We start from the raw sequence: 25,238 nt of genomic DNA, 5'->3' as shown, positions 1-25,238 counted from the left end.
ACAAAATGAATATTTCCACGAATCCAAATTGTAATAGTAAAACAAGGTCATGAGACGGTTTTTATAATCACGATACGACAATAAAAAAAAATTACCAGTCAAAGTATATCATCCATGTACTGCATAAGTTTCGGAATTATAAATGTAATTTTTTATTTTAAACAGTACTTCTGTGCATGTAAAAAATAAGAAGTTTTTACAAACTAAAATACTTTTATATAAAAAGTATTAAAATTCGTTTTAACTGGTGGAGAAAATCTGATCATGTTTTGATTTTATACGTACCGTGAGTTAGTAGCCTTTTATTTTTTTGTTTAAAAATTTTATTCAAAATGTCAAAATTATATTAAATATTTAAAAATATTTGATATTTACTTTATTTATAAGAAAATGGTAACACTTAATTATTTATTTGAAAATGGTAGCATTTAAAATGTAATGACATTGCTGTCAAAAATAAAATGGTTAAATATTTTTGAAAATAAGAAAAAATGAAAGCTAAGAATACTGTCACTTTTTGTGTGAGTCTGTCAGTCATTAGTTTGACTTACTTGGTTTTTGTACTGTGGGAAAGAAAAGAGTGTGTGTTAAGTCATATTTTATTTTATTTTTCTTTTTTATTTAGTTGAATTATTAAAGTCGAATAGGTGTGAACGGAAAATGGCTGAAAAAGGGGCTTTATTAGCGAAATCAGTGCAAAAACATGCAGGACGTGCAAAAGAAAAGGCAAGTAAAGTGTAAAAATTATTTATAAATGACTTTATAGTTCCCAACTGTGATTTGTGATATCAAAAATTTCTTGATTGGGCTAGACACTTGATTTTGATTTCTCAAGTGGGCGGATAAAAATAGAACAGCAGCCGAACCAGCTATGCTAATATAGCTTTCTCCAAAAAAGTATTTTGTTGATGTATTGAAATAAATTCCATATGTGCATATTTTAGATTATGACAGAATAAATTTAAAAGAAAAAAAAAAAACAATTATTTCCGAAGATAATTTGTAAAAATTTATAATGTTTATTCAAAATATAAAAGATTTTAATTCAAATCAATTGGCAATAAGTTATATAAAGATATATAGTTGGAAGATATTTTGAAAAATGTTTTGTAATTCTATGGAAAAATTTCGCTTTTCCTGTTGTAATAGTGTTTGTAGATATAAACTTGTTGCTGATCTTTTAAGATGACAAAATCTTTTTTTATATTAACTTTTAACAACAACTATTTTCCATACATTACCTTATCTCGTCTATGAAATTATAAAGATATATGTATTGACTATGAAATTATGAATCTTGTGACTTTAAACTCTAATACATTTTCAAAGTAGAAAAATTTTTGACTACGATTTCTCATTGATGATGCTTAAAAGTTAGAGAAGTAGGTAAATAGGTGTATAAATTTTTTCTGTTTTTTATTAGGGCTAAAAAAATTTCTATAAATAACTTTTTGTGTATTTTTCAAAACTAGAAAAATTATAATTTTTCTCATCTTATGAACATCGTAACTTCTTATTAAAGAGTAATATGATTGCACCTGTTGTATTGTTTAGTTATACATGAATAGGTAGGTAATAGAGTAAAGAATCGGAAAAAATTAGTTATTTTTTTTTTTTTATTTCTTTTTGAAATAAGTTTTTAGAAAATAATTTAAACAATTTTTTTTCAATGATTAGTGTGCTGCTTTAATTAATAGTTTAGCATAAGATTAAAATTTTAATATTAATAAAAAAAATTAAAGGCAGAGGTTAGTTGATTCACTGAAACTCTATGAAAGCTAGTGAAACTCTTAGGTGGGGTAGTTAATTTGGTAAACAGCCGAAGGTAACCAACTGATTTTTAAAAATTTTCTAAATATTTGTTTTAAATTTAGTAGGTTGGTACTTTATGTACATATTATTTTTGGAGAAGACCTATCCAATTTTTTTGCAACTTCCTTTCTATAAAAATATTTCTATTCAAATAACTTTCTCATATAGGAATAAAATAAGCTTAATTAACGGAATTTATTAGACTAAGAAAAGTCAATATTTTTGTACCTTCTTTACATAGCCGGGAATGTAGGTCCCAATTTTATGAGTAAATTTAATTCCGTCTAATATTTGAATTAAACAATATATTTAGCTTGAAAGCGCATAAAGTATAAGTAGGTTCCATAGTTAATTTAAATTTTAAATCGAGATTAAATAAATTTTCGTTAGAAATCAAATGGTTAATGAAGATTTTGGAAATTTTTTTGTTTTTTGTACAAATTATAGATTTAATTTTTGAAAATGATTGAATAAAAATCTTTATTTCGTTAAGAAAAACAAGTAATATGTAAGATTTCTACGAAAATTCTGGCTTAAGGTTTCATTAATTCAAAGTGTTGTTTTTTTTATAAAAAAAATAATTATTTTAGTTTACAAGTAACTGTTGTATAAAATGTAGGTAATATTACTGAAGTTGTGTATTTAAATTACTTACCAGCGTTACTAGAATTTAGATTAGCTTTTGAATTTTTATAAGAATTCGATTGGTTCTGCTTTGGTTACTTTAATTTTCGGTTTGTTTACAAATATTATTTTTATGAGTTTCTTATGATTATTGCCATAGTTACTTAGATAGGTACATCCAGTCTCCAATCTACATACATATTTACATATGTATTTGAAATGGAAAGATTTAATTTAAAAATTTTTTTTAGTAAGCTATAATAATTTGGAATATGTACATCTACGTAGTATATAAAGCACATATTTTCAATTTAATTATAAAAAGTGCCAATACCTGTAGCATCATAAAATAGATATGCAACTATAGAAAGGCTTACATGTGCAACAAAAAAATAAATTAAAAGAATAATTTATTCTATAAATTTTTTAAAATCTTAAATTTGTTTTTGTTTCAAGTGTGCAATCATTAGATAGAATAATAAATATAAAAATCTGCTATGTATAGAATATTTTATAATCAATGAAATTTGTACTAATGTAGATATATATATAATGAATAAGTGTACATTTATAATGAAATATGAAAAAGATTATTGTTTACAAATTTTTGGCTATTATAGTAAACACAAAAAAAATTCTAGTTAGCTTTCATTCATTTATTTCAAAAAAAAAAAAACTACTATTCACGTTTCTTAAATAACAAAAAATAAAGTGAAGATAGTATTTGAACTCATGTTTATAATAAAAAAGAAATTATCATTATAAACAAAATAAAAAATTAAAAAAGAAAATAAAATAAAATAAAAACAATAAAGTAAATAATTTGTAAATAAGTACAATGTGATTTGCTTTCACGCCAATAAATTGCATACAATTTTCATTAAAAACAAACTCAAGTATTTTGCAGAATTAAAGTTAGGTAGTAAAAAAATACTTATATTTTATGAAAATTTATATTAAAAATTTTGTCAACGTTGAATATACTAAAGTAGTAGATTACTATTACTAAATTAAAAACAATTAAGAGTTTTGCTATTTTCTTTTTTTGTTGAAAAGCTAGGATCCTAACTACTTTTACTTAAAATTAATAACTTATTTCAATTGAAAATTTGATTTCGAACTGAATTTCAACAATTAAAGAGTCGAAGAATAGTGTATAATTAAAAATTAGTTTTTTTTTCTATTTCCCAATAATAATAAATTTTGTAATTATTTTAACATAAAAAAAAATAAGCAATATTATTTTGTATATTGCAAATGATTTTCGATTAACACTCTACATTTAATTTTTTTTTTAACAAAATTTTTTACTACATAAAATTATGACTGCTTTTCAATTAATTAACACATAAATCACGTCATCGCGATAATCAAAAATAGGACAAAAAGTAATTAGAAAACCATGTGGAATAAAATTCAATTTTCTATATACAAAATAATTATTTTTTTTTAACATATTAAAATTAAATATAATAGGCTTATGTTAGTCAAATTTCAAAATTTAATATATCTATAAGCTTTCATATTATTGGTATACCAACCAATATTTAAATATGTGTTTTAATTTTTATAAATTTTGTTTACTATTTTTATACTAATGTAGAGAGTAGTATTAAAAATTACTACAATAAAAAATTTAGTAAAAAGTAAATTAAATATAATAGTGATTAACTTAACTGTTTATATTGCTACATATATATATATATATATATATGTGTATGCAAATATAAAAAACAATAAATTTCATTATGAATTTATTTATCAAATATGGTACATGTATACTTTACAAAAACAAAAATTTTTTTTTTTTGACTAATTTATATATCAAGTTAAAAAAGTTTATTTATATTGTAAGCAAAAATAGTATGTAAAATAATTTGAATTGTCTTATAATTGTGTAGGTTTTAAGCTCTTTATTACCTTTTTATAATTTACATACATTTGTATATCACAGGTGGAACTTAAAAGCTACCAGATGTATAAAAAAAACTACTTATTCAAATTAAAATATGTAGATTTATTAAAATGTTCAAATTGAAATTTTTGGAATTTTTAAAATAATATAGGAAATTTAAATATTATTAAAAAAAAACTACACAATATTAATTATAGTATGATTTAGTAATAATCTTCAGTTCGTTAGAATAATTAGATTAAGAATTTTCAATTTTAGGAATCTGTTGTACGAGTTTAGGTACATAGTATTCAAGTATTCGAGTTTACGAGTCAAATTATAATAAGTATATATTGCTAAGGGGTTTTGGGTGCTGTTGTTCTTTTAACAAATAAATATTTTGTAAAATCTACAATATATTTTAATATTTAAATGTTTAAAAATGAAAACCTTCCGCATTCATACAAGAAAAAAAAATATACAAGGAAAAAAAGAACAAAAATTTCATTAGTAAAATTATTTTAAGAATTGCTCTACACAAAGTTGTTCGGAATACTTACTTTTATACATATAGAAAAAGCTTTTTTGGTATTTCTTAGCAACTAATAAAATGAAAAAAAAAAATAAATAAATAAATATATCTTTTAAAATTTAAATAATATTGAAAACGAATATGTAAATTAATGAATAAGTGTGGGTTGAACACACATAAATTTCAAACCTTCAAACAGTTTTTTTAATACTAGCAATTCAACAACTATTTGGGCTTTATAACCATATTTACTCACTTACTTATTTCTTTTTTTCTTTTCTTTTTCTGTTTTAATAAATAATTATCGAAACTAAGTGTAGATTATTGACAAACACACCACAATCCATATTCAAAATAAAATGTTGAAACGCAAATTTTCAAGTTTTATTTTAATTTTTTTTTTCTTGTATATTTTGAGAAAAAATAAAGTTTATTATTTGCTACGATTGAAATATGATTCATTTAATATATTATAGAGGAAAGATAAAAGATTTTATTCAAGTTGATTTGTTTTTAAAAATGTATTTGTGGTAAAAATTTGAAAATGGAAACTTGTATTGACTTTTAATGTAATTTTAATTGGTTAAGTTAAAAGAGATATTTTCTTCCATTTATAAAGAGTAAAATATTCTGGAAACTACTAGTTGGTTTGTTCGTTGTTTTTTTAGTTTGTTATTAAATTGGTATGAAAAACAATTTGTTTCTCTATTAATTGAAAATAAATTTCATTTTTTTTCAAACTGGTTCTAAAATTTAAAGCTTTTCTAACTGTACTTGTTTAAATACAATTAATACTAGCTGAATTAGGGAATTTTCGATAATTCGCTTCTAACTTAAGTTTTATTATAAAGCACGTTCGATTAATCTAACCTGTAAAATCTGCAAATATATCATTTTGGATCAATTTCTGTTCGTAAATACACCGTTGTGCTTAAATTTCTAAAGGAATTTTTAAGCTTTTTTTTGTGACTTACTACAAAGATATTATAAATTAAAAGTGGAAGAGCATAATAAGAAAAATATTAGATATTTAAAAATCAGATACTCGAGTATGTTTACAAATCTGCAAAATTTTCTTTTGCTGATATTCAGTTTCTGCAAATTTGTTTTAAGTATGTGTAAAAGTACTTTTAAGATTTAATTTAGAATTTTACATAAATGTCCGAATTATCTATCCCCCCTAGTTATAAAGGAATTTTCAATAAAATTTTGAATTTTTTTTTTACAAAATTTCATTTATATATTAAAATATTTTAAGAAATAACAATTTAAACGAATCGGATAGGTTAGAATATTTTTTTTTAAACTATTAACCATTGAATTCAAAACAATTACATATTTGATTTCCATTTAACAAAAAAAAAAAACAATCACAACAATTAGTTTCCTGTGCCTTTACCACAAATTATAAGGTTTATCGATGTATAAAACTAACTTTGTATACTTCTCGATAATTATCAATCATCCCAATTTTGACCAACCGCATTACATGCAAGATGAAGAGAAGATCTTGGAAATACACTTAATTTCACATTACAACGGGAATGGTATTTTTTTCGAATTTTCTTTAGTGATTAAATATCTGTCTGTACATTCCTGTATTACAATTTCGACTAAACTGGAAATTTATGTCTGAGCTGTGTCTTCTTAAATGTGGTGAAATGAAAAATTTTTGAATTATTTTAGATTCTGGAAAATATAATTAATAAAATTGAATATTTTTTTATTCAATATGAATTTTTAATACTAAAGTGATAAATTTTTTTCGAAAATCTTAATTTTATTAAATCAACTAAAATTTTTGACTTAAACATTATTAGTTTTTCTGGAATTTCAAGTATTATTTTTAATAATCAAGTGGCGCCTTCTATGAACAAGAGTATGAATGTATTTATTTAAATTTTGTAAATATAATGAATTTGTAAGACAATACGAAATCGGAAGTTATATGCTGCTTACAAGGTATTGATTTTTTATCGGTTTTACACAAAATTCATCGCTTTCTTTGAGTTGTAAATTATTCAAACTTCATAATAAATTGAAGTAAATCGATTAACAAATAGTAGATATGTAAGTTCTAGAAAAAATCACTTGTGTAAAAACTAGCTCTATAGTTTTAAAAAAGTGATAGATAATTTGACATTAAACAATTTAAATTCTGAATTGTAACTGTAAAATTCTTTATTATGTAAAATAAAATAGTGAGAAAAATTTAAAGAAGGAAATAAATTGTAAATTTACGTAACCACAATTTATATCCACTTATATTTATATATATACATATATATATATATAAACATAATAATACATATATTTGTATAACAATATAATATTTTAAATTTTAAAATTACTCACAAAACACGAAAAATTTCCCGGAAATTTGTTAATTGCAAATCATTTTAAGTAAAAAAATAAAAAATTTTTTGTTTATTTATAATGTCGATCTTATTTTACATTTTATAAAAAACTTTAAAAAAAGAAATAGAATTGCTTTACATTTTTAATATTTTGTTTATAACATCCAAGGTTCCAAAATAAATACAACTCCATCTATGTTTTAAAATTTAAAAGAGATTTTAATTAAGAATATTTTAGTAAGTAAACATAACTGAATCGGGTAGATCTATGTATGTATATTGTAAGCATGTAAATGAAAAAATTAGTATTTTTGTAAAAGTATGTTATTCAAAATATTGGTGTATTTCAATAATTTTCCAAAAAAAACAAGAAATATTCTAATATTTAAATTTTCTTTTTTGAAGTAATTATAATTTTTTTATTCCCCGAAAATAAATTCAATAGCAACACATGGTTTTCAAATTAAAATTAGCTTTTTTTTTCTTTTTTTTTTTTTTACTTTTGACTATTAACACAAAATACATACAGACAATATTAAACAGTTTTACTCTCATTATTAATAATTCTATACGTTTAATATATACTTGATCTGGTCAAACATTTTTTTTTTAAAATACAAAAGTACATGCATAAATACATAGAGCATTTAATATATTTATAAAATTATGAGTTAGACAGATCAACTATATTATATTTTTACTTTATTTCACTTAAAGCTTTATTGAAAAATTCTTTAGATAGGATAGAGCCAATATACATAGAACATAAAATTAAAAGAAAATTTATTTTTGTACAAAATATATTTTATATACATGAATAAAAAAAAATTTTTTCTCTTGAAAAAGTAATTTCCGCGCGAAAAAGAGGTTGATGCTCCATATATTCTCTAGACGACATTAATATATATATATATATATATAAAGAAAAACTTTTTTTTTTAACATACTTTGAATAAAATATAAAATTAAGAAAAAAAAAAAAACAAAAAAATTAAATAAGATTTTTCTGTTTCTGAACAAGTTCGATACATGAAAATAAGCGAGAAGAAATCTCGAAAAAATCAAATGAGAAATGAAAAAAGAAAAAAAAAAAGTTTTGTTCACTTCAAATTTCAAACGATAAAGAATTTTTTATTCTTTTTAATTCAATAAGAGCAACAATACATTCGAGCATCTTTATTATGAAAAATAAAATGCTAAACAAAAATTATTGCAAATTTAAATGCCTATTTAATATACAATTATTTTGTATACCTTCACATATTTATTTTAACTGTAAATTTATGCATGTATGTGCGGTGTGTTCTAAAAGTATTATTAAACATTTTTTTTTTCTAGATTTACATTATATTTGAAGTAAGAGGGAAAACAAAAATTGCATATATCTGATTTTTTTTTTTATTATTCTTGTTTGCGCAGTTTTGTTTGAAAATGGAATATTTTTTTTTTTTTTGTTTTTTAAATAAATTTGATTCTCATAAAATTTTAACAACTTAAATTGTCCTAGATTTTTGTTTTTTTTTTTTTTTTTTTTTTGGGGAAAAAGTCCCAAAATTTTATTATTAGAACATTTCCAAAATGATTTCGTAGAAGAAATTTTGCTTGCTAGTTATAATTTCTGTTTTTCGGTCTGTTTGTCCGTCCTTTTGCAAGAGTCCTACACATTTTTCTATTTAGAAAGATGTAATGCATATTATGAGTAAATTATTGCAGCAAAAAGAAAAATATTGCCAAAAAAAAAATTAAATTTTACAAGTTATAATTCTTCCAAAACAGTGTCCAACCCGAATGCAATTTGTAAAATCGGTAAGCGAAGATAGTTCAGAACTAAGTTTTTCTATAAAGTAGACAAAACAGAAACAGTTGTGAGATTGTACAAATATATTAACCGTTATATTTAAAATTTTTTAATATTAACCGTTATTTGAAAAAAAAAAAAAAATTTCAGAAGCACGGCAATTCTCAATACTAATATCAATAATTGTAGAATAAAATTTCTCTAAGTTTTGTCTCTCCTTCAACACTATAAGAAAGTCCTGTTGAAGTTTTATAAAAGCAAGAATGTTATTGTTATCGTCCTAATAACCCAAAAGTGTATTTTATATGCTTTAACTATAAATTAACCAGAAATGCAATTTAATCTTTATGTTAGTACTTATAGGGAATTTTCGAAAATTGTGTTCTAGCTTAGATCTTAATGTTCAATAAATCAAAACTATAAAATTTTAATGTAGCATGTTCATTAAATCTTTTATATAAAACTAGCACATTCGAAAGTCGCAGCATACTTAAAGCTCTAAAGTATTTTTAAAGATTTTTTTCAAATGCTTCAAAAATACTTCAAGTTTGAAAAAAATCACGTAGAAAAATTTAATATGTTACAAATCCGAAAACTAGTCAGCTCCTGTAGATCTGTAATGATGTGAGAACAGATTTTTAAGATTTAAGTTAGAACTTTAAGTGTCTATCTGAATTATCGAAAATGCCCATAAATTTTCTTGAAAGTTGCTATTCATTAAAATCAGATCTAAAGATAAACCCCCAACCAAATGATAGTTTAAAATAATTAAACTTTTAAAAGAAAATGTGCTTTTTTACAAACCCTAAATTTTAAAAATAATTATAGTAGAATAGTATGTAATTCTAAAAGAGAACATTAATTGTATTTTGTAAAACAAAAAAAAAAGGCAAAAACCTGGTTGACTAATTAATAAATAATACAAGTTCAATTGTACTATTTTCTAATTTTTTCTCTTAATCTTCTAATGTGATGATAACATGTTCGAATTGAAAATATATCAAGAAAAAAAAAAATGTAGAATTTTATTTTTAGACAAATGAAAATAAAAATATAATACAACAAAAACAAATGTCAAGGAAACTATTTTTATCATTAAACTAAAGTATGTGCAATAAAAAGAAAAAACGAAATGAAAATACTTTCTAATGTTCCCTTTGTAGAGTTATAAATTTTGTAAAGAAATAAAATGAAAATGCTTTATTTTAAATTTTAATTTAAAAAATTTCAAAAATTGATTAATTAATTTTGATTTTTTAAATTTTCTTTTTATAATTGTTTTTAGATACTCCAAAATCTGGGAAAAGTGGACCGAACTGCCGATGATATATTTGATGAACATATAAATAATTTTAATCGACAATACAATAATGCTAATAAATTGCAAAAAGAATTTAATAATTATATTAGATGTGTGAGAGGTAGAGTACTAAACCTGAATTTTTTCATTATAACACATACACGCATAAGATATTATATGTATAAGGCCGAGCAAACGCAAAAATTCCTGATATAAGTTATAACCAAATCAACACGTAAAAAATTATGGCTATTTAACAGTTAGGAGTAAAATGATTCACCAAGGAACTTACTTAAAATTTAAAGCACGAAAACAAATTCTTACAATGATTTATAGGGAAAGTCGGGCTTTTGTGAAAACAAAAGAATTAATTTACTCCTTTTGACGCCGAATTGAAAATTTTTTACTCTTCTAATCGTGTTTCTTTTCGAACAACCCTTATTTTTAATTTCAAAAATCTTCAAGTTTGCCGACAATCATTGCCGGATTTATATTAATTAAGACTATTGTTCATATTTTGAAAGTTTCTTATTAACGGTTATAACATTCAATTGAAATTTTACGTTCCATTACTAAATTGTCAAATGACAAAGGTTTGATTCAACCGGTGTTATAATTTAACAATAAATTATTTTTCGTGGTTCAAAGTTTATATTTCATTTGTTATTTATCAAATACTCGTTTCAAAAAATTATGCATATATTTCGAAAAGAATCGGGCCTGAAATTCTTTTAAATATTTAATTTTAAAATTAAAAATTTTTATAATACAAAAAAGCTTTAATTTTAAAAAAAAAAAATTTTTAATAGCTGTTCAATCGGCATCAAAATCTTTAATGGACGCAATATGTGAAATATATGAACCACAATGGAGTGGTTATGATTCAGTTTTAACACAAGCTCAGGCAACTGATGCCCTATGGCAAGAATTTTCCCATAAACTTGGAGATCAAGTATTAGTCCCACTAAATACTTATACTGGACAATTTCCTGAAATGAAGGTTTGTTTTCTTAATTAAACAATAATTTTTATTAATTTTTTTTTATAATTATTTTTAGAAAAAAGTTGAGAAAAGAAATCGCAAATTAATTGATTATGACAGTCAAAGACATTCTTTCCAAAATTTACAAGCAAATGCATCAAAACGTAAAGACGATGTTAAAGTAATTGCTCTATAAATACATAAAGAATTTTATCTAAATTAATAATTTTAAATTAAAAAAGTTAACCAAAGGAAGAGAACAACTGGAAGAAGCACGACGTATTTATGAAATACTAAACACAGAATTGCATGATGAATTGCCAGCACTTTTTGATTCAAGAATTTTATTTTTGGTAACAAATCTTCAAACTTTATTTGCTTCAGAACAAGTTTTTCACAGTGAAACTTCTAAGGTTGTAATTTTGTTTAATTTTTACTTTAGTAATTTTAATAAACATTTTGTATAATTTTGTAGTTGTATGCGGAACTAGAGGCTATTGTTGATAAATTAGCAACGGACTCTCAGAGGGGATCATACACTTTGAAAAAATCGGAAAGTAAGTAATAAAAATAATGGTCATTGTAACAAAAAATAAAAAGTAAACGAAGAGAATATTAATAAATTTTACAATAATTAGTTCCATATTACAATAATTTTTCAGACAATGCCTTGAAAATTATACCAGACTCTGTCAAAAATAAACAAAATGCTAATTATTCAAATCAGACCAATAATACTAGTATCCGTAAGTAAATTTTAATAAATAAAAAATAATTTGAGGCTAAAATTATAAAAAGAAAACCAAATATATTTTTTTTTTAAATGAGCATGCGTTTTGTATGAAAGTTTTTAATTTCTAATTAAATTCTTAATTGCAATGAATCTATGTTTTTCCAAATGTTTTCTTTCTATCTTCTAAAATTTCTTCGAAAAAATATTGGTTACAAAAATAAAAGATTTCTTTTAATCAAGTTGTTTAAATGTGAACAATTTATTGAATAAAAGAAGAAGAAGAATCTTGAAAACTACATTTGTTTTCTTATTTGAAATCATTCAAATAAAAATACAAAATAAGAGTATCTCACTTTTTCAGTCACCATTTTCGGTAATTTACAAATCAGTATTTTCCTCCAATTGGATTTTCTTATTTGTTTCTCAAAATATCAACTAAACTTGTCAGTTTCTACAAGAAAGTGACTGAGGGAGTGATTGAATTTTATATATTTTTGTATTATGTGACGCTCACTCATTCTATTCTCACACGGTGAGCAAAGGTGAGATACATAATGAGATCTTTTTTGTTTTATAGAAATTTATAACATTATGTAAAGAGTGCAATTTAACAAAAGTGTGTTTGATAAAATAATTCGATATAATTAACAAGTATTTAAAACTTTAATTAAAATATGAATGTACATATTCTTTACATGAGAAATTAATTATATAATCGAATTCAAAAAAAATGTTAGCCCGCTTATGGAAAGAAAACTTTTATGTATTGAAAATGCTCATAACTAAACAAAAAATAATTAAGTAATAATAATATTTAAAAATACTAAAAAGCTTTGTGCCAATAATTGTTGTTATATGTTTTGTTTTTCCTATGTTTTTTTTTTGTTTTTTACTTTTTTTTTGTGTAACACTTTATTAATAGCGAGTCCTACAACATCTAATTCCCCTTCTAATATTGAAACTCCTTCAACAATCAACAATAATGAATCTATAAATAAAAATACTGAAACAAAAATTCATAATAAATTAGACCAACAAAATGATATTGATAACGAGCCATCATATCAAAATACACCAACGGCGGCATCTGGAAGTTCACCATTGACAAATCATTTATCAAATAATGTTACTTCAGTAGAAAATGTAGATGAGGAAAAAGATAAAAATTTACAGCCACAAAATCCAGTTTCAAATAATTTTGATACCAAGTTAACAAGCTCAAATAATAATGAAAATAATAAAACTGAACATCTTAATGGGAATATGGAGAAAAGTATAGTAAAATCTATTCCAATAGGTAAATGAAATTTAGAGAAAAATGAGCAAAATCAAAAAAAGAAAATAAAATTAAAAATGAAAATATAAAAAAAAAAATTTCGAAGAGCCCTTTATTCATTTTGTTAAAATATATTTTTTATGTCAAGTGTGCGCTTTTTTGGTGCAATTTTTCTTTGATTTTGTTTTTTCTTTTTTAATTTATGATTAACCAAAATGATTAACAAAAAAAAAAAACCTTTTAATTAATATTTTTTTAAGGTTATTTAAAATAAATTCAATTGTTATGTAATTTTATAAAAATAATAGAAGATAAGAGTGCATACTACAAACATATTTGGGCGAAGCGTTCTAGTTGTTTTATACAATAAGCAATTTGCTAATTAAAAATATGATAAAATACTAAATTTGATTAAATAGAAAATTTTTCATTTATTTGCTGAATTTCCGTTTTCAAAAAACTCTTGTAAAAATTAGATAAAATATCTGACTGGCTTAATTCAATAAATCAACATTAGGTCTACAAGTCTAGGTCACCTGATTTAAATTTTAAAACTCTTAGTAATTGTTTACAATTTATAATTTTCGTCTTTCGAAATAGTATGTATATAAAAGCTGTATAATATACAACAATTCTTTATGAACATTTCCTTTTCAATGCTATTCTCGGGAAAGCTGCATAATCTTATCAATATTCATTACACTGTTTTGTACAATTTTTTACTCGAATGTTTATTTCTAATATTATGAATGTGCACTTCTTCTATATTACTAGTATTATTAATTAATAACAAGCACAATTTTTTATTTTTAAATGAACAAAACCCTCTCACATTAATTAAATTAAATTTTCAATTGAAAGCACAATTTAACTAATTTTGAAATAATTCAACTAATTGCATAATTTTTTGAATAAAGATACTGAACCTTGGAAATTTATATGCGTTTCTATATAATCTCAAATTAAAATAAACGAATAATTTTTTAAATGTAATTAAATAATAGACTGATGTAAAATTATTTTTTATTCTGTAAAGAAAGGTTAATAGGCTCAGCATGGTAAAATATCTTCTAAATATTTTTAGATTTTATTTTGCAAAGTTGCATAACCAGCAGCAAAAATGAATTTTCTAAAAAAAAAAACAATATGTCAATATTATTAATTAAATTTAGTATACATACCTAATTTTTAATTAATTTTTTTTATACGTGATTGATTTTACGGTCTCAAATATAATTAGTTTTTTTTTTAAGTTAAAATAAGAAATACTAATTTTGTGTTTTTATTTAAAAGGCGCTAAAACAAATGACCTTCCACCTGGAGTTTTGTATCGTGTCAAAGCCACTTACAGCTATCAAAAGGAAGACGCTGATGAACTTAACTTTGAAGTTGGAGACATAATCCGAGTAATAGAATATGATGATCCAGAAGATCAGGTTCGTATAAAATCGAAAATGACTGTATATGCATATTATGTAAACAAACTATGTACTAACATACACAATACATTTTAAATATTTTAGGAAGAAGGTTGGCTTATGGGTGAAAAAGAATCGACAGGGGAAAAAGGATTGTTTCCAGCTAATTTTACGCGTCAAATATAATAAAACAAAAAAAAAATATAAGATAATTTAAAAACAATTTGAAATTATATCAAAGCAAACAATCTTGTATTAAGTTATGTCATTTATTATTTAATGTATAAGTAAAAAAAAAAACAAAGTCAAATTTCAATCAGAAAACAAAATGTAACAAAAATGTAGATTAAAAAAAAAACTAAAAAAAAAAAACAAAAACAAAGTGGCCAAAAAATGTATATACATATACATATATGCATACATAGTTGTCAAAAACACATATAGAGATGTGTGTACATAGAAATAAAATATTATGTATATAATGTAAATATTTACATATAATTATATGTAAATAAACAAAATATATTATATCATGTTATAAATTCAGAATATAGAAGTATAAAATATATAATTGTAAATTAAATATACATAAATACAAATATAATGATTGAGTTCATTTATGTAAGCATTATGTATACGTATATATGCAATTATATAATCTGAAGTCTGCAAAATTTACAATTTTTGATATTATAAATTTATATACATAAAAAAAAAATTTGTTTTCTTGTCCAAATATCTAGTATAATTATGTTCGTACATTTTCTACATACATGTGTATATGTATATGTTTTTTATATGTATACGTATATACATATGTATATATAATGTATAGATAAATGTTGTTTTCAAATCCAAAAGTCAAAAATAAAAAACTCAAATTTTTTAATCTAATATTTTTTTTTTTTCTGTAAGAAATTAAAGAAAAATTTAAGGGGCTTATCCTGAGAAGCACATCACTTATGGTAATAGTGTATAAATTTTATAATCGCTTATAACATTGTATTATCGTATAAATTTAAAAAAATTCATTGTAGACACAAATATTTTGTATGGAATGATTTGTGTTTACAATAATAATATCGAACAATTTACTATAAATATCACTATACAAAATAAGTAATTCAATTCTCGGGGCAAGCTCCATTACAAGAAAAGTTAAGACTTGAAAAATATTTTAGAAAAAAAAAGACAATCGAATTTTACTCAATGTTCGTGATGATTTTTTTTTTTTGTTTGTTGTAAATTTTTGCAGAAACTCCAACTTATTATATAAAATGAAAATCTGCTAAATTCAAAACAATAATATGTAATTTTTTTTTTTTTGAATTTATTTTTATTATAACATTTTTTTTAAATATTTTAAATAAAAAAACAATGTCTTTTGGAAAACAAGAAACACAACATTAATCGATTGTAATTGCGCAAAAATATTACTTCTAAAATGAAAAAATTATGTATTTATATATTGTTTGTTTTTTTTTTTTCGTTAACTAATTTTACTAAATGATTTTATAACGATTTTTAATTTATAATTAAATTGTATAGAAGTGAAAGTAATTATTTATTATAATTGTATAAACAAAAAAAAAATTAAACAAAAAAAAATCAACAAAAAAGAAAACAGTGACTCAAATATATTTTAACTTTGAATATAAAAGTTTATAAAAATAGAAGAAAGTTATGAACAGGACAAAAACAAAAGTCTCGAAGAAGAAGACAACTAAATAAAATAAAAAAAGCTCAAACAGGTTATCATAAATTAAAAACTATATATTTTTTTTTTAAGTTTCAGTTGGAATACCAGATAATATAACTTTGTCGTTAGATATTTAGATGTTTCTTGAACATACTAATAAAATCAAATTAAAATTATTGGTAAAAAAAATAAAAAAATATTGAAATTCGTTACATTTGCATTTTTTATCTGTTAGTGAATTAAATTCTTGTTAATATTACTTGGGTAACTTTCTTGTTATTAAATTTCTAATTTACATAAAATTAATTCTTTTGCTATAAAATTAAATAATTAACTTTTATTTATCGACAAATTTGTATTATTTGAAATAAGTATGCCACACCTTTGTTATTTGGATTTTTTTTTTTATTCAATTACGAAAAATAGACTGAAAATAGTAAAGAAGCTAAATTATCTTAGTGAGTAATAGCACATATTCGCAATCAAAATTAAATAAAAAATTTATAAAATAAAAACTTGTTAGGTTATGTCTTATTCAAATGTAAAATGGTAAAAAAAAAATGTTTTAATTGCTTATGGTTTTAAAATCGAAGACTTCCCTTATCAAATCAAAAAAAAAAAAAAAAAAAACAAAAAAATAAACTACTTTTTAAATTAAATTGGTTTTAAAAATACATAAAATATAATGTTAAATTTGTGAAATAAATTACTAAAATGTTTTTATAATATTCACAAAAAAACCTTTTGCTCATTTAATATTAACAATTAAATAAAATTAATAATAAAGGAAGTATTTTTCAATTACATAGCTATGTCATTGAAATACACAGCACAGTTAAAAAATTGAAATGGTTATTGAAATAAGGGTACGTATGACACATTTTGTATGAAAAATTTATTAGGAATACAGTAAATTTTGTTAAAAATTAATTAAATTGGTAAGGTGATCATCATTTTGCACAAACTTTTCCAGGTGTCAATTTTTTTTTTTTTTTTTGAACATTACTCTTCATTCATGATGTTTTGTTTTTAAATTGCAATAACGTAACCAAATATAATAGTTGCATACTAAATTTTAAACTTGTATAAGTTTTTAAAATTTATTTATTTTTTTATTACACATTTGATGTCATATTAGATAATTGTAGGAACATTTATAATCATTTTGTTGAATTTGAAAAAATAAATAGAAAAAACAAAAATCGTTATAATTTCAGTAGTTCTGTAAGTTTGTATTTTTTATTATTATAAGAATAAAAAATCATATTTATTCATATATACTATTTACATTTATTTGTTAAAATATTATTTTTTTTTTTAATTTCAATTTACATATATGTAGTTTGAACAAATTCTCGAAATTATCTTCTAGTTTTTTTTATATACTGAACTTCTTTCACTAATATTTTACATGCATATACATAAAATTATAAAATACTTATTCTTCCATTGTTTTTATAAAATTGTTTTATATTGTTTTACAATGTTTCTTAAAAAAAAAAAAATATTTAGTTCAATTACTAGTGTTTTTGTTTTAAATTCAAAAATAGGTAAATGAAAAGTAAATAATAATACGATTTTTACTTTTAATTATAACGTCTTTTCTTTTATATGTTTAATCCTTTTATTTATACATATTTTAGGAACGCTTCAAATATAATTTTAATTTTTATTCACCCTCTATAAAAATCATCACATATTTTCTTTGGTGAATTTTGGAAAATTTAATCGATTCATTGTATCGAAATAATTTTTTAAGTTTTCTATACCTGATTGATATATTCATATCCAGGTATTTATACGTACATATCTACATATAATATGTGGGACATAAATAACATAATATAGTTTAAGTACATACATTAATGCAAACACAGTATGTACATTTTTATATATTATTGACTCCAAGATGCCTTATTGAAAATTTTGAAGAAGTGGAAAAGGAAGGGGGGCGGGGGGGTGCTTTTGTTATGTACATGTAAGTGGATATGTTCTTGAATTCTGTATTATATTCTTATACAGGGTGTATGAAGCACTGACATGTCAGAGCAGACTCAGATCTGTCAAAAAATAGATGTGCATTTGTTTTTCACCGTAGAGAATTAGAAAATATCAGTTAAAATTGCGTGTTCTTTTTAAACAAATTTGAATTAAAAAATTACTAATTATAAGTTAGAATAAGCTCTATAGCGTTCGATTTTAAAATCAGAGCTATCAAATTACAAATTTTTTTCATTTAATCAGGTCGTGGCAATTCTTAATCTAATTAGATTCAATCTCTAAGCTAAAAAACAAAAATGCCTATGAAATCTTAAATCGCCAAATTTATTTTATCCCCGAGAATTATAACTTTTTGAAATTTCACACTAAAGGCATTTAACTTTATGTCAAATCAACATTTTTGCCAATATAATTGCTTGTTTTCTGAGTTATGTCATTGTTGCAATTGAAAAAAAACCGATATTTATCAAGTAAAACTTCAGAAATATGTACGTGAACTATGTAGGTACATTACAAAATTTAGTTAACATTTATGCGTGATAAAGTGGTCTATCATGCGTTTCCAGTTGCCACAGATAAACCCAATTAATAGTTAAAAACAACGAGTTGTCGAAGTTATCGCTGGGATGTTTGATTAGTTTTAACATACATAAATGTGCTGAATGAGGATGAAAAATTTTCATTAATCTCCACGTAATTTTTATAATACATATTATAAATTGGTTGACACAACACCTCTAATCACAAAGTATTCATTCATGAAAAATATTTTTATGTTACTACATTTTACCATTGAGCTCGTTTTACTGTAATTTTAAATGTGACAATTTTAGTTTATAGGGAAATTTTCGAAATGTCAAATTTGACTTTCAATGATTTGTTGTTCTAAACAAAAGTAAAATAAATTTACAAAATCTCTGCAAAATAGAAAAAATGAATGGTGCGATTGTTTTCTTTCTTTATTAAATTTGCAATATTATTTTATTGATTTGGATTTTAGATGATGTATTGGAAATGGATGGTGAATGTGACGCGATAGTTAAGAAAGAGGAAGAAAAGGTTTTTCACGTAGAAACTGAGGGTTTCAAAAATTATAATTCAATACCAACATCATCTGAAAAAGGTTTTGTTCAACATAAAAATCTTAAAATTGTTTTTTCAACATTTTAATGAGAAAACTAAGATAAATATTCTATTCTTTTAATTTCAGATGGGGAAAATAAGAGTGAAGAATATGAGAATTTAGGCAAGCAATCCAATGATATAGTTGAAAACAAAGTAGATAACGAGGGCACGGAGGACCAAAATCAGGAACCAATCGGTGGTGGAAATACTAACGATTTGATAATTATTTCAGAATGGGGAGGTTGAGATAGCTTAAGTCAAAATTATATAGAGCAATAAATTTTACTTTTTTGAAATAGAAGGTGATAGCCAGGATGCAAATGAAGTTGTGGAAGACTTGGGCTTTACTTTTGATACAACTCCTACAGAAGAAAAGGGTTCGGAGCCTGTTCCGCTTTTTAAAAGATTCAGAAAGGGTGTTCTTAAAGAACAAGAAGAAGTTAAGCCTGAAAACGATTTCCTAAATTCAAATAAAATAAAAAATGTATGCTTTAATTGTGATGGTGACCATGCTTTGAAGGATTGCGAATTGCCAAGAAACATGAAAAAGATAAACAAAGCTAGAAAACTTAAAAATATGAAGGTTGAGAGATATCATATTGATGTTGAGCAGCGATTTGCTCATATTAAACCTGGAAAAGTTAGTCAAAAATTACGGACCGCTATGGGTTTGAATATAAGCGAAATCCCGCCAATGTTTTATAGAATGAGAGTTCTTAAATATCCACCTGCCTGGCTTGAGGAAGCGAAAGTTGCACATTCAGGCATAAATCTGTTTGGTTCAAAAGTATAAAATAATTGTTTTTTTTTAAATGTTTTAGAATTCAATTTCAGGGTTGCACAATACTTGGAAGCGATGACGATGAAGGTGAACTTGATGAATCAAAGCTAAAATATGATTTGTCAAAAATAATTGATTTTCCTGGATTCAATGTTCATCCTGGAGTTGAATACTTTGACGTAACTGAATATTTTCATTCAAATTTCTGAGAATCTAAGCTTTTTTTGTTTTCCTAGGACTATAGTTATCAAGGTGTACCACCCTTCTCTTTTGAAGACAGTAAAGAAAATTTTATAAAATCATTTGCCCTTAACGCAGCCAAACAGGGTTACAAAAGAAAAAAGTTAAAAATTGATGTAGAACAAACTGAAAATATTGTGGATGAAGTGACAAATGTTGCTGATATGGAAGTAGATGAAAAAGAATTTGAAGAAATAAGTCAAAATTTGCCATACTTTTTAAAGAATCAACCACCACCTCCAGCCGAAGAACCGCCCCAGACTCCTCCTCCTCCGGAAGATGAAGGAGAAATAAGAGAAACCGAATTATCAAGTTGTGGTTCAAATGCATGTGTGGACACTAATTATCAAGATTTATCACTCAGTGCCCTTGAAGTAAAACAAGCCGAAATATTAAAACTATTAAATTCAAGTGATGGAATGGAAATCGAAGAAAAAAAGTCAAAAATAGAAAATCCTATTAAAACAATTTTAGCAAGTAAAGACGAAGAAATTTGCCAGACAAATAAAACCGATGAAAATGATCAATTGGTTTGTGAAAATTTGATGGATGAAAACAGTTTCCAAACAGACGACGAGAGTAAAATTAATGAAAAATCAAGTAGTAATATATTAAAAAGTTCTATAGTGGGAACACCAATTTTAAAATTTTCCCCTTATGAAAAATTACCACCAGGGCATTTGTTTAAAGAAGGTGTTAGTGATGTTATCAATTTTGAGAATTTACCTGACTCAGTAGGAAAATATGACCAAATGAGAGTATTACTTTTTGGAGTTAGAAAGAAAATTGTTGAAATAAATCAAATGCCAGATGATTAATAATTAAATTAAAAATTAATTAAATTAAATTTTTTTTTATACGTTTGAATTGTTTTGAAAAATAAATTAAATATAACGCGTTTTAAAATTGGACAAATAATAAGATTTATTTCTGAAAGAATTACATAATTTCTTTTACATTTTAATTTCCTCTAAAGAATTTTCAGGTGTTTCTTGAGATTGTGATTCAGTATAGAATTGAGGTGTTTGGAGATGAATCAATTGTTTAAATTAAATCTCGTTTTATTAAGTAGAATATTTATGTAAGCATAAAAATATTACATTAAATTGATTTGATTTTTTTGTTATTTTCATTATCATAATTAAATTATGATCTAATTTAAATGTAAATTCAATTATTTTATTATAAAAATGATCAATAGAATTTAAAACCATAGTTAGTAGAATCATTTGTAGTACAAGATTTTAAATTTATCAAATAGTTTAAAGAAAATCAAACTCCACTTCAAATCAAAATCACTTGTAGTACACAATTCAAAGGGGACCATATTTTATCAATTTACGGCTTAACAAATAGTCCGCATTTGTAAAATGCGTAATACTATTTTTCGTAAAATAGACTCAAAACTCTTCTTAATAGTCACTTTGAAGTTTCTCAAATCTATGCTTTCAGTTCAGATATTCTAATATTTAAATATAGTACCTAGATAAAAGACTGACACAAATTGTAAAACAATTTTAGTATAATAATTGTTTTTAAAATTTTTGGTGATTTTCTATATTTATATCATTAAATTTTTTTCTCACTTATAGGTATTAACATATATTTTTATTATTTTTTTGAAATAAAATAAAAACAATACAAATGAAGTGAAAAATTAAAATAATAAAACAAAAAAATAATATATATAAAAAAGCAAAGGTCTTGCGCATATAATTTTTATGAATTAAAAATTATCTATACGGTCAGTATAAATTGAATGGAAATTTTAAAAATTTATCAGTTTGATATCTTGTGTCGTTTTATTATGTTTAAAATATAGTAAAAAATAAAGTAAAAAACAAGTAATGTTCACTAATTATAATTAAAATTAAATGGTATTTTTTTTTTTTTATAAAATTATATTTAGTCAATATAATTATAAATACTATGATTATATAAATGATGGGTGACTACTTAATTCAATATTGCAGTCTTAATTTAAATATACAAAAAATTAAATAGTTAGTTAAAATTTAATTTAAATTTTTTGTTTGGTTTATATACTTATTATTATATTTTATTAATTATAATGTTTGAATTTATATAAATAAATTAAATTTAAATAATTAACATATACAAAATTTATCTTTTTAATTTTAAATCAACACTGAGTTTGAACATCTTGAATTATTTTATAAAAAAGAATTACAAAACGCAATAATTTTTTATTTAGAAATAATGAAAAAAAAAATGTTGTATACTATTCAGTCAAAATTTTTATGGTCCAAATGATCAATATTAAAAATCTGTAATTTTAATAGGAGCTACTTAAATAAAAAACTCCAGAAGTATCTATAAATACACGGATCCAGAATAATTATAGGATATTTTAACTGATAAAAAGAAAGAGTTCATTAATTATTATGTTTTATATAATATTTTTAAAATAATTTTTATTTATGATTATAATTTTTTTTTTAATTAAAATTACTAGTAAGTATACTTAGACAAGCTTGTAAGCTTGCTTTTTTATATTATTCTACTTAAAGTATTGAATTGTGAGTACGTGTTTTGAGTAAAATAATTTAATACGTAAAATGACGAAAAATTTTTTTTATTATTATTAAAATTAACATATGAAAAAAAACAAGCAAAACTAGTTTTTCATTTATAATTTAAAATAGAAGATTGATTTACACTGATTCCAAAATCATGCCTTTACTTTTTACTTTATTAAAAGATTTTTTCTTAACAAGGTGCTTATATTCACATTTTTTTTTGCTTTTCCGTCTTTCTCTATTATTCTTACAATATTATTATGACGATTCGGATTAAGTAATAAAAAAAAAAATTCAAAAAATTTTAATCTAAATATTTTTAGAAATATTTTTAAAACTCGCTTGGAAATCCCAGTGAAATCAAAAACATAAAAAAAGAAAAAAAAAAATTGTTAATGGTATTTTTCGTGTGGCTTTTCTTAAAAAAAAAAAAATGAACAAGTAAGCATCACCGCTTCACTTTGTTTGAATTATTTCAATTATTATAACAAAAAAATGCATCACCGAAGGTAAATTAGGTGTTATATTTATTTAAATGATTTTTGAAAACTATTATTTTGTACTAATTTTTGGGTAAACGTGATTAACATTCTTTTCTTGGTCGCAAAATTTTATGCTTTTCATAGAGCTTTGGGTTTGACAGGAAAAACCGATTGTTACACGTGAGAGAAAGAAAAACTTAAATTGAATTAAAAAATTAATGATTATTTAATGATTATTATAATGATTATATAATGATTTAAATCCTTTAAATAGAAATTTGTTAATTTTTTGTACTTGCGCTCTACTAGAGAAATTCAAAGGAAATTTAAGATTTTAGCTAATGAAACTTTTCGAATATTCTAAAATTCTCAACCCTTTTTTACACAAAATTTCTAACTTCTATAAATTCTTATTTTCTTAAACGTATTTGAAATTTTTAATAAATGTTTTAATTACTATTTTATTTAACCTTTTCATATCAATTATTATTAATTATAATTTTTTTCTCAATTATTAATAAAAAAATTTTTTTTTTCGTTTGTTAGTCAATTATCCAAAAAAATATGCATTTCAACAAGTTCAAAGTGTAATAAATGGGACATTATTAAAAATTGAAAAGTAATTGTTAATTTATGAAAGAAACAAATATAAAAAGTGCCGGAAATTTGAAAAAGAAAAAACAAAATATAAGAAAAAATTCAAGGTAGCTCTAACTACACAAGATTGGTATTTTCGTTATTTTTCAAATTAATATTATTCAAGGTTGATAATTATTAAATGTGCGATTAAAATTTATGAGTAAATTCTGTATAAAAGCAATAAATGCAAATTATTCAAATTTACCTACGGAGCTGTTAACTTCTAAAAAATTCTTGTACAATAACTAATTTATATATACAAAAATATAATTATTGAGATAGCAAGCATATAGATCAACAACCTGTAGTTCAACTATATTCTATATTCACCATTATATTCTATGTTCAACCAAGCAACATATGGTTGGTTTATGGATCTATAAGTGACTTCAGTCCATTCCAATTAAAAATTAAATATTATATTTCGTTTGGGTTTAAAGTAACCACTAAAATTTGGTGTAACTATGACTTTGCTTTTAAGAATATTTATTTTCCTATTGAATTTTCACCATTACTATCCATATACACATGTAGTACATTCATTGGGTTTTGAATTATTGTATGTTAGACACTCTTCTCTTAATGGTGTCTTATCATTATATGTTCTGTACCAAAAAAAAAAGCTGGATAAGAATTTCTAAGAATTTAAAATAAATTTTTGCTCACAGTCGGAAAATTTTCAAACCAATTATCCTCTTGCATTAACAATTTCATATAAGAACATTAAGAAGAATTTAATAATTCAGAAAATTTAATAATTATTTTATAATATTTTTTAATTTTTTCTTTACAATTTTCAATTCAATTAAGTAACACATTAGTTTAATTATATGTGCTTTATTAAATTATTAAACTATTGATTCACAATAATTTCTAGTGCTAAAATATTTATTCAATTATACTATAAAGTATTCACAATTACATAAAATTATTATTTTGCACCTGTTGTCTAATTTAAGAGTAATAAACCAAAAAATTACCACTACAATATTAGAATGGTTATTA

At 22.7% G+C, this 25,238-nt stretch overlaps 2 protein-coding genes across 7 annotated transcripts; both read left to right on the top strand.

Annotated features, from left to right (window-relative positions):
• The first annotated feature begins 534 nt into the window (after positions 1-534).
• On the top strand, positions 535-16,637 carry LOC129607327 (myc box-dependent-interacting protein 1). 6 transcript variants are annotated; one of them, XM_055518263.1, is made up of 10 exons: positions 535-726; positions 10,303-10,438; positions 11,127-11,317; positions 11,376-11,480; positions 11,542-11,712; positions 11,775-11,856; positions 11,962-12,045; positions 13,063-13,329; positions 14,602-14,744; positions 14,832-16,637. In XM_055518263.1, exons 1-10 carry the CDS (start codon positions 661-663, stop codon positions 14,910-14,912), a joined length of 1,326 nt encoding a protein of 441 aa, XP_055374238.1. In that variant the 5' UTR covers positions 535-660; the 3' UTR covers positions 14,913-16,637. The 6 variants fall into 6 exon arrangements, with proteins under 6 accessions (XP_055374238.1, XP_055374236.1, XP_055374237.1 ...); XM_055518261.1 differs by having other exon boundaries at positions 12,955-13,329; XM_055518262.1 differs by having other exon boundaries at positions 11,938-12,045.
• A 2,673-nt stretch (positions 16,638-19,310) lies between these two features.
• On the top strand, positions 19,311-21,512 carry LOC129607378 (zinc finger CCHC domain-containing protein 8 homolog). The gene is made up of 6 exons (XM_055518348.1): positions 19,311-19,366; positions 19,427-19,549; positions 19,637-19,792; positions 19,851-20,338; positions 20,386-20,511; positions 20,569-21,512. The coding sequence occupies exons 1-6, from the start codon at positions 19,360-19,362 to the stop codon at positions 21,388-21,390; spliced, it is 1,722 nt and encodes a 573-aa protein (XP_055374323.1). The 5' UTR covers positions 19,311-19,359; the 3' UTR covers positions 21,391-21,512.
• Positions 21,513-25,238: the final 3,726 nt, after the last annotated feature.

This window comes from Condylostylus longicornis, unplaced genomic scaffold (assembly GCF_029603195.1).
Source record: "Condylostylus longicornis isolate FDR11 unplaced genomic scaffold, ASM2960319v2 ptg000027l, whole genome shotgun sequence".
Lineage (NCBI taxonomy): Eukaryota > Metazoa > Arthropoda > Insecta > Diptera > Dolichopodidae > Condylostylus > Condylostylus longicornis.
The sequence above is the reverse complement of the archived record's forward strand: the minus strand, read 5'-3'. Positions and strand labels throughout refer to the sequence as shown.